General features: G+C 45.2%; 1 protein-coding gene across 1 annotated transcript in view; it reads right to left on the minus strand.

Moving 5' to 3' along the window:
- The window catches only part of WEE2 (WEE1 homolog 2 (S. pombe)), a 19,278-nt gene that overhangs the window by 5,360 nt on the left and 3,408 nt on the right, over window positions 1–10,510 (minus strand). The window contains exons 2-12 of the mRNA XM_010008210.1: window positions 10,307–10,506; window positions 9,394–9,442; window positions 6,780–6,952; window positions 6,039–6,160; window positions 4,622–4,768; window positions 3,782–3,883; window positions 3,371–3,456; window positions 2,348–2,518; window positions 2,121–2,263; window positions 1,081–1,229; window positions 406–476 (exon numbers count right to left, since the gene is read on the minus strand). Of these exons, the coding sequence (XP_010006512.1) occupies window positions 406–476; window positions 1,081–1,229; window positions 2,121–2,263; window positions 2,348–2,518; window positions 3,371–3,456; window positions 3,782–3,883; window positions 4,622–4,768; window positions 6,039–6,160; window positions 6,780–6,952; window positions 9,394–9,442; window positions 10,307–10,506 (1,413 nt within the window). The remainder of the gene's footprint in view (window positions 1–405; window positions 477–1,080; window positions 1,230–2,120; window positions 2,264–2,347; window positions 2,519–3,370; window positions 3,457–3,781; window positions 3,884–4,621; window positions 4,769–6,038; window positions 6,161–6,779; window positions 6,953–9,393; window positions 9,443–10,306; window positions 10,507–10,510) is intronic.

A 10,510-nucleotide genomic window follows, 5' to 3' on the forward strand; every position in this document is an offset into this window, starting at 1 on the left:
TTTAAAAAACATCTTTATGGGCTCGTTTCGCTTCACAAAGGAGGGATCTACAGAGTTGAAAGGCAGCGCCGCCCGACGTGCGGGAACACACGTCAGTAAAACCCGAGAGCAGCCGAGTTACCGATTGCACCCTCGGCAGCAGCAGGAAACCCTTCTTGTCCGGCCACCGCAGCCTGGCAGGGACCCAGACAGACATTCCGCGGGGGAGCAAGATTTAACACCTATGGAACACACACACACTTCGCACGGGCAGCTCCAAAACGCTGACAAGAACAGGGTTTCTAGTCTCCCTCGCCCTTGCCGAGAGGTGGTCACACCAGGTGTCAGACACAGGCAGGAAAACAGGTTACACGGCCCTGGCCACCAGCCCAGGTCATTCCCCTGCTTTAAAGGAGGAGACCTCACAACAGACAGAAAACGGGCATCAGGGACTCGTCTGCTAAAGGTCAACTGGTTGCACAGGTTTGAGCTTTTCACTGGAAGTTAAGGGAGGGAAAGTTTCCCTTCAAGTTCCACAAGGCCCCCTGAACTCCCAAGTGTTTCCCTGTTGTCCCTGTCAGTGAAATGGCACTCCAGCTGCATCCCCAGTCCAGCAGGACCCCCGTGTAACCAGCCTGCCTCCTCAGGTGTGGCTAAAACCGTCTGCCATAGTCTCTACCTCCTCACTTCTAAGAGGACCCAGCTGTGGATGCTGCCTCATACAACCACTCTCTCCCCTCTAAAGATACACAGGTGGCCAGTGTTAAGACCACAAAATCATCATCAATAATAGGGCCCAACTAAACAGAGGGAAGCAAGTAGAGGAAATGCCATCCTTTTCCTTGTATGGCTAAAACTATTCCTAGTCTAGAAGACAACCAGTTACACAAGTTAAACAGGTAAAAGACAAAAGGACAATCTCAAATCCCATGATCTGACATTCACAAGCAAGTCATACTTCCCTCAACCAACATATTATCATAACTGATGAGGGAACAAAAAAACCAACAGGGAGAGATGATGTGGGGCACTCGTCTGTGCAGACCCTCTGCTTTCACAGGGCCAGTCAGAGCTTTTTGGGCAACACAGAAGTTCAGTAACCCAATGTAAAGCTAAATGAGCGACAGCTCTTCCCTCCCACCAGGCGTTTGCTCTTCTGCTTAGAAGAGGTTTCAGACTCTTGCAACTTGGCACTTCCTAAGGGCTGGTCCTTCATGAGGGTCTGGGCAAGGCGGGCTGCTTTAAGTTCCCTGCAGGGATGAGATGGAAGGAAGAGGAAGAAAACCTTACCATGCATGAATCCCCACCAGCTACAGAAGAAAGCTATGGGCAATCTTGCACAAGAGTGTTACTACAGTACTCCAGCAGTGCTGGAAACTGGTAACTTTTCACCCCAGGGGGTGATATGCAGATTGCTGTAACTCACTCTAGAGTTCCTACTTCAGAACAGACCAGCTTTGAAGGTTTACCAAAATAAAATATACATCAGGTGAGCAACACACTGGCACCAGTGTGAAGAGTCCCTAGCTCAGCTTTTCTTTCGTTGTTTCAGGTATCTGTGAATGATCAGTGCCATCCCATTCAGCACAAATACCTTATAAAGGCACATGCTTCTTTTCCATTGTTTTTTTCCCCATGATGGTTGTTTCTCTCCTGTCTAGATAGAAAACCTATTCCCCAGCCAACTAGTGCACTAAGAAGCATAGTGGGGCAGTTCCTAGATCCCAGCACCTCCAAATGTTACTGCCAACAGCAGTAAGAGGGAACAAAGGGGAAAGCAGTCTGCCACCACTTCATATTTCTCTTCCTACTGTGTTAGACCACTATCTCAGTGCAGGACCAATTCCTCATCTGCCCACTGGCTGCATGTTAGGTTTATTTTCCATCACCAGTGGTTGCAATAAGCATACAAGTTCACTGCTCTCATTTAGCCAGCTCCTCAAAGTCAGAAGTGAACCACCGCTGCTTGGGGCACTACAGGTGTGTACTACAGCCCCATCACCCTCCCAGCTCCAGGGACAGGAGATGACTGGGTGTTTCTGCACATTGGGTCTTCCAACACAACCACCCTACATTCCAGCCTGGTGACCAACACTTGCTGTACCCATGTCTTCTCCCATTCACACCCAAGCCAGCCCTACCTTTCCAGCATGGCAGTCTTGCACTTTTCCACGTTTAGCTGCTTCTGGAGCTGCACAGCTTTTCCACGTGAAGGACAGAGAACTGGATGTTTAGTTAGAGCTGTGGCAGAAGGTCGTTCCACTGGATCAGGATGGATCATGAGCTAGAAGACAAAGAAGTTCAGAGTTTAATTCTTCATCACATGCCAACTGGGAAAGCCTCCATCCCATCAAGAGTACTTCCTCACCTTGAGGAGCTCAAGAAAGCAATGAGGAAGCTTCTGGGGGATGGCTGGGATGTTGCCTTGGCGGATGTGGTGCCACATGGTCCCATTGTGAGGCAGCGGAGCTGCGCCAGCTGCTAGAGCTACTGTGAGTGCCAGGGCAAAGATGTCTGCCTTGGGCAAGTGGCAGTATTTCTGCCAAGAGGAGAGAAACAGAAAATGTCTTATTTGGGGCACCAGTTAGAACAGGGGATACCAGTTAGAACAGTCAAAGTAGTATACGTATGATACTGCCTTTGCCATCCCCATTAGCTGTCGTCTCTTTCAGATAAGAACATTGATGGTGGGTAGCACTGGTAACTAACAGCACACTGGCCTTCACCTGGGAGAGTGCAAGAAGCTTGCACCCTGCATTAGGATCACCTCAGCAAATCCAGAGGACAGCCTAACTAAGGTATTTGTGCCTCCAGCCTTCACCACAATGCAGTCAGCTAGCCATGGCCAACCCAAACTGAAGACTGCATGTGATGTATCTACCTAACAGTTCCTAAATTCACTTGCAGCACAAAAAGATACTGTCAAATACCCAAGGTGATGAACACATCCAAGCTGGCTGTTACATACAGATTGCCTTTTTTTCACTGGCCAGAGTGACAAAACCACAGCCAGTTTCAGGCATGTTGTGCATCACACCTCCCCAAACTACCCAATCAGTGCTTCTTGTACAAGGCATTTGTCTGGATGCATATATTCCTCCAGCAATTTCATCTCAGCTGAGTGTGCAACATGAAATGCCTCCAAACTGATGGAAGTTTTGTCCCATTTGACCTTCACAGGTTCAATAGTTGCAACAATCTAACAATGAAGTTACTTATGAAGTACAATATATATTTACACAAGATCCACACTTAGTGTTAATTTTGATTTCACAGCCAGACCAAACACAAGAAAGACAAGATAAGGCAAGGAATATGCCAGACTAAAGATTTCACAACACTGGATTCTATTCCCACCCCTTTCTCCCCACCACCCCACTACCAGCTGTACCTCTTGCAAAACCTCATTGGCCAAAAACCGTCTGTCTCCTTCCTCCACCTCGGGATTTGTTATTGATGTCACATGGCCAAGGTCACCTGAGACAAAGAGCAAAAAACTAATGGAGCAAATTGATGCAGATCTTCACCATCAGTAAAAACCTGCATTTTATAGGCACCAACAGAGCAATCAGGAAATACCAAGTTAAGAGCACAAGCCTACACAGGAATCTGGTCTTGGAAACAAGCACATGACTCTGAGACTTGTGTCCTGACAGGAATTAATTGTGGTAAGTAGCAGAAGCATTCAGGACTATGCTATCAGTTTTGTATGCAAGGCTCTTCAGTCAGCAGGACAGAGCTATATCAAGCAGTAATAAGCAGCCCTAGTCTTGAGCTAGTTGTAAAATGGGCTAAAACCTACCAATCTTATACACCACACCAGAAGAAAGTTCATCTTCACTGTCACTCTCTTCCTGCCCAGCAGGGCCCACAACTACCAGCTTGTGGCAGATGAAGATATTACCTGCAAGACAGTGAAGTTTAGCAATATCAGTATGCAGATTGCAGCAGCATGACAAATTTGTCAAAATCCCACCTGCCAGGCTACTTAAGCTTTGCAGCCAGAGAAACTATGCACACTCTCTTCCCCATCAGTCTTTCTGCCCAGGTCATGTATTCAGCAATGCCACTGACAGAAGACAGATGCATCTTGCACATAAAACTTCCTGCTGTAATCAGCTTTTACACACATGATTTCAGCAGGAAAAAAGGAGCTCCAGTATAAGGATGTAACTATTTAACTCTGGAGGGGAGCATTGCCCTGGAGAAGCCCATCCCTAACTGCAGAGGGGGAAGCTTGTCACTATTTTTTTTGCAGGAACTTAATCCCTCATGGTAGGTACAATATTCACTTCTCGCTCCAGCTGTCACATACAAAGGTCAAGTGTTGTGCAGGAAGACAGCAGCAAATAAGGAAGTCTCCATCTTCATTAGCAGCCCTACTTGCTCCATTAGTATGAAAGTGATTCCCATGCATGAGCCAGTGTTATGAAGATCATAAGACAAAGCAAAAAAGCTGCAAACTCTCAGAGAAGACTCAGTTTTAAAGCCATAGTGGCAAGATTAAAAAAACCTCACAAGACATGGGCCTCTCAGGGCAAGATCCTCTTGCAATAGGTCCCTTTAGAAGGACCTACCACAGGGTCTACCCTCAGCAGGTTACTTAGAGGAGCCTCTGTCAGGAGGAGAGCACTATACTTACTAGGTTTGATATCCAGGTGCACAAGGCCAGAGTTGTGGATGTATTTGAGCCCCATGGAGACTTGCAACAACATGTCCTTCAGCTCTGTTTCTGTGAAATACTGGCCAAGCTTTGCATTTTCCATCAGCACATCTTGGAGACTCCCACCTAGATGAAAACAGTCTGTCTGAGACCTGATGAAGATTTTATGGAGCAGTATGTTTGAAATAGCTTAGTATAAACTATTGCCAAGAGCACTTGCAGGCTTGCTAGTGACAAACCCTGACCAGACCAACTAGTGATCACAGTTTGACATCACCATTTGTCTTCAGCCTTTCCATTGCCTCAGAGCATCCTGCCTGCTGCTTGCCAAGGACTGAGCAAACAGTCCAACCTACAGCACCAGGAGTGCTGACTTGGGAGTGATGCTGCTGCTGCTGCAAGTAAGCAGTGGAGAACTGAAATACCTTTGCCATGCTTACAGGCAGAAGGCAGGTATATGAATGGTGGAGTAAAGACATTAAACTCCCACTAACAGGTTTTTGGTTGAAGAACATAACATTTGACACAGAAACTGCATTTAGTGGATCTCTGTTAAGGTGCTCTGGCTATTTCAGGACTAGCAAATACCATGGTGTCTCTATCAGCCTACTTTTCACCACTTTTCCTTTAGCCTCAGATGTTCATGTGCTGGAACACAAACACATCAATGCTGCAACAATGATCACCATGTTTCATGGTTACCTCCACTGGATTTGAAGTAATTCTAAATAGTTACCACCACTCATCATTGAGCCCCAGGGCTGCAGGAGCAGTTTGAAGATGAGTTATACATTTCTTCAGCTCTTCTAGTAGCTACATGTGTCTTTTCCAAAGTCTTCGAAACAGTGGTATGGCCAAGGGCAAACCCAAGAAAGAGGGTACCATCCTGACTGCAGCAACCCATTTATGGGTTACCTCATTATTTAGCAAAGAGTGTACCATCCTGACTGCAGCAACCCATTTATGGGTTACCTCATTATTTAGCTCTGTTCATCTGCAGCTGTTGAGCCCTTTCATCTAGGCAAGATGCAAGCTGCCTTCATCTCAACCAAACAGGCACTCTTCAAACCACTACTCCCCTTAAGCAGGATTTATTTCCAAGATACATGGCACTTCATTTAGCTGCTCTTGAGTCACTTATATCAGTGCCAGATACAGTTCTAAGCATCTATATGGGAAATACTGGCCAGGCCAGCCAACACAGAGGAACAGTTTTACAATTCCAATAAGACACTGGCACCATTCAGAGCTTTGTCTGTGTGAGCCCTTACTGGGTTCGCCATGAAACTGTAGCCCCAGTCCAGTTAGCCTTGTTGGAAGCCAAGGTGTCCCGTATTTAAGCAAAGAAATGCACCCATCCTGAGATCTCAGCACATAACAACGTCACAGCTCTTACCATTGCAGTGTTCATTTTGGATAATCATGTGATCATCCTCTGCCCACGCTGAGTAGTAGCGCACGACATGAGGGTGGTGTCCAAGGACAGCGTGAGCATAGACCTCACGCAGTGCCAGCTGCCTGGAGAAGCACACACAGAAAGAGCAGTGGTGACAGGGGGCTGCTTGAGACCAGGACGTGAGCCCTGGTTTGCAGCCCAGCTTAAGAAAGGGAAAGCAGAGGTGTTTAGGATTTTCTCTTGGGTTTGAGTGCATGCACTGGCTGCTGAAACAAAACCTGCCCTTGCTCAACTGTGCTGAATAGCAGTCAAAAAAAAGTCACTGAGCAAGTCTCTTGTTTAGGAAGCAAAGGCAGCTTTAAAGACTCTGCTTTGGCATGCAGCTGGTCAATACAGATGTGAGCAGTGCTGGCCATAGAGCAGGGCAGGGACATATCACAAATAAATTATTTGACCATTATTTAAAGAGACTAACCGCTTGGACATGAGGAGTTCAGGTAAGCTGTCACCTCACTTTGCAATGCATGTGACTTCTTTCATTTCAGACATTTATATTCAACAGTCCTAAAGTGCTAACTTCCCCCTCTCTCCCAACTGTTACTTGGGAGTGAAACAACAGCCCATTTTTGCTCATGCCACCCCTCAGATGATACCTTTAGATCCACACTCCCTCCTTCCCCTTCACACTTCCCAAGAACATGCCCATCATTGCAACTGGCAGTCTCTAGCTAGCACACTCACTCATCCGAGGATCCTGCCAGAGGCCTTTTGGAGCGTTTGATGGCATAAACACATCCATCAAGACGTTTGATGCACTTGTAGACAGAGCCAAATTCCCCCACACCAATTTTTTCTAGTTCCAGGAACTCCTTCTTGTAGCGGGAAACCATATTGCTCTCCTTCAGAGGGTATCTCTACAAGGTCATAAAAACAGCAAAGACAAGTATGAGTTGAAAGACTTCAATAACATCTGTTGTGCTTTTAGAGCTGTGTAGCACTTGTTCTCTCAGACAACCTATATTGCTCCTTCTCTTCCTTCTGTATGCTCATCCAGACATGCATGCAGGTGCACTGCCAGTTCTTAAAATGCTACCTTTCACTTAGGCATGTTGTGGGTTTTTTTCTGACCAGCTAACAAAGGCCAGCTTGGCCTGATTTGTCCAAAGGGTTTGTTTGTTTGTTTTATCAATAATTGTCAGCCACTGAAGCAGAATTTTCAGCTAGCTGGCTGTGTCTAAGCCTCTGTGGGTTACTACCATCACACCTCTTCTCTTGGCAGCTCTGCCCAGTTCTTAGACCCATTGCTGATGGAGTCAGCAACAAGAAAATACTTGTCTTTTGATGAGTTACTGCAGACTCGAGAACACCTGTTACCAGTCTTGGTAGGTGGAAGTCCAGTACTTCTGAACTGGTCAGACTCCAGTACTGACCTTGTGTTTACATGAGAGCCATGGCCAATTTTGAGCTTAGGAAAGAAGCCTGGTGTGTTGACTCCGTGTGGTCCCAGCTATGCTTTACTTTGAGCTGGTAAGAGCTGCTTTATTCTGGCAGGTAAGGTTGCCTGAAGCAAGGACACACACTGCATCAGTTCAAGCTCTCATCAGGTTGAAGGCACCAGCTGCTGACCACTGGCACATTAGCAAGGCTCAGTGTATCTATTGCTATTCTCAGCAATTTCTCACCAGGAGCCACTTTCTCACAAAGGACAGAAAGCCTACAGAACAGCTGGATGTTATTGCTACAGTAGTGGTCCCTAGGAAATTGGAGCTGCTGGCACTGCTTGCAGAGTGATCCCTGCTGGCAAGGCAGGTAAGTTAAAAAAGATAAGCAGTGGAGCGTGAGTGAGCAGCAAGGGAGTGGACTAAGTGATTTTTCTTCATTCTCTTGCATCCCTTACAGAAACAGCAGCTCTTGTTTTACAGTGGTTTCCACAGAAAACCCTGTTATGATTACTGTAGTGTAGGATCTTAAAGGGTGGGGATAACAGTTGGTTCTCACAACCATTAAGATGTAGCCCATGTGAAACAGCAGCCCTTCACAACAGGTCATATTTCATAAGGCAGCTGTATTTTACAGTACCTTTAAAAGCTCCTGGTACACAATTTTATAACTATATTACATACTCAACCTCATCAGCACTCGAGCAGAATAATATTTCATTAAGTCACAAGTTATTTGAGGCTTTCTTCTAAGGAAAACAATAATTGTGGCACCCTCAGAAGTTACCTAGTAACATTTATTACAGCTGTAGTTTTTCCACGGAGACCAGTTTTTTTCTGCAATACCAGTCTCCTCGGCTAGAGGGGACTATTATTCTTCCAGTAAGCCTAATTACTTCACAAATACAATGAACAATTCTACCTACTTGCACAAGACAAGATTCTTCCTTCAAGGAGTTGTCCAGAAAAAAAGAGTTTTATCTCATCTGAGCACAGATATTTAATTCAGGCTTGGCTTGCATTCCAGAGGCCAGCTGAATGAGTATCTCCTCCCCAGATAAAAGTGGAAATAAGGAAGACTGCTGCAGGACACAGGTTCCCACACCAGCTGCCCTGTTCTGCCAGCAGAGCTGGGGGGACACAAGAGCTCACACACTGCCTCATGCAGCCAAGCCAACCTGCTCCACCACTGAGGTTTGCCAGCAAAGCACAGACATTGGCAATAGTAAGAGCACTTGGCTTTGTGTTGTAAGACAATGTTTGCTGTTCTGTACCTATGTAAGCTGTGTTGGGGCCTTCCCTTGGACCCCAAGGCACACAGGCAGCCCCAGATGGACATTTTCCTACTGAAGGAAAATACAGAATTGCTGCCTTGCTTCAGAAGTTTGCCACTGTGACCACTGCAATTTGAACTTTCCTCAGTACTTATCCATATCAGAGCTGTTCAGCTCAGCCTTGTTTTTGCAGTGCAGGTCTGTATATTGGCAATATGGAAGCCATGTTCCCTTCACACTCAAAGTTGCTAAGTATAATGATTTATAGAGACAGCAAAACACCTGCTTTTTCAATCCACAAAAGTACAGTCACTTTTTACACTAACTCAATAATATAGTCATACAGTTCCACTGGAGGAACACAAAGTATATTATATTCCCTAGAAAAACCTCACGACCAAAATAAATTAGTTTTAGGATTATTTGTCAGTTTCATATCTGCTTTAGTACATTTCCTTTAGAGAAAGGAATCATTACCAAGTATTTTTTTCACAAATATTAACATGAAACATTTAGCTTGGCATTATTCTGTCAGGAATTCATCCTCTGTCATGATGCCATGATTTATACTCCAGTAGAAGAATAAATTTCACCAAGCACCAAACCTTATCCTCTCTGTGGGGGAAATACACAGACACTCACTGTTGTGGGTAGTTCCTGTTTTATCTGGTTTCTTGGATCAGGATCCCTCCTATAAGAGAAATTTAGAAAAGTCTGGGTGTGACATTTAAATGCAGCACTCCAACAGAGATTTGAAATTAAAATATTTTTCAAAAGAATCTCCAAACCTTGCTTCATAATTTAATTTAAAAGATGCAGTTTGTAGACCATTAACACACAATGAGCTTCTAGTTGAGGCCTTAAAGGCTGTAGTCCCAGGCTAGAAAGTCTTTTCCATTTGGAAAGCCTCTACATACCAACCTCACTACTGCCCACAGGACAGAGTAGCATCATTCAGGGACATCATTCTCCCAGCCAGCTTATTACTGGTGAATCTACATGAGACAACAAGCAACCTTGCACAACAAGCTCCTAGTAAAGGAGTAGAAGCATCCCATTGTGCTTCCAAGGGGGATACTCAGCTGAGCTTCTGCTGTAGTTGAGGCTATAAAAGAAGCTGAACATCATCGTAGTGCACAGGTATTTGACTAAGTTTGTGTCTTGGTTAATATAGACCAGACCCAGGACTTTTGCAGGTCAGAAATGCCCTGGACCTATCTTAAAAGTTGTATTACTTGCAAACATGCACATTTCTTCCAAGTTGTGGGTACATACACAACTGACTGAAGCTCCACTCTGCCCATGGTTGAGAAACAGAGGTACAATCTTCTACAGCCATAGCTCTTGATCTTCCACTTACATTTCTGAACAAGGGAAAGTATTGATTTTATTTATATTTCTATTACCTTCATACATCTGCTAATGTTTGCTCTACACCAACAAATACTATGGAAGTGAATGAGTCATTGTTAGCAAATAAGGTACATAATGTCTCCATCATCACTTAACTCCTGCAGTCTCCTTCCAACCTATTATTTAAGAGTAGCTCACTTACAGCTCTCCTCTGGTCTTCCGCTTGCCACTAGGGCGAAAGAGCATTTGCCGATATGACTCTGGTGTAAAGGGATTAATGTTGACAAGAGGAGCTTGGGTGAAGTCATCTGAGTCAGCACCAGGAGTAAATCTCAGGTGTCGGAAGCCTTTTGGTGGGGCCTTTGTCCCAGATGAAGGAAAAGCTGTCTTCGATAACAGGCTCTGT

The sequence above is a fragment of the Chaetura pelagica genome, unplaced genomic scaffold, assembly GCF_000747805.2.
Source record: "Chaetura pelagica isolate M959 unplaced genomic scaffold, ChaPel_1.0 scaffold92, whole genome shotgun sequence".
In the NCBI taxonomy this organism is placed as follows: Eukaryota; Metazoa; Chordata; class Aves; order Apodiformes; family Apodidae; genus Chaetura; species Chaetura pelagica.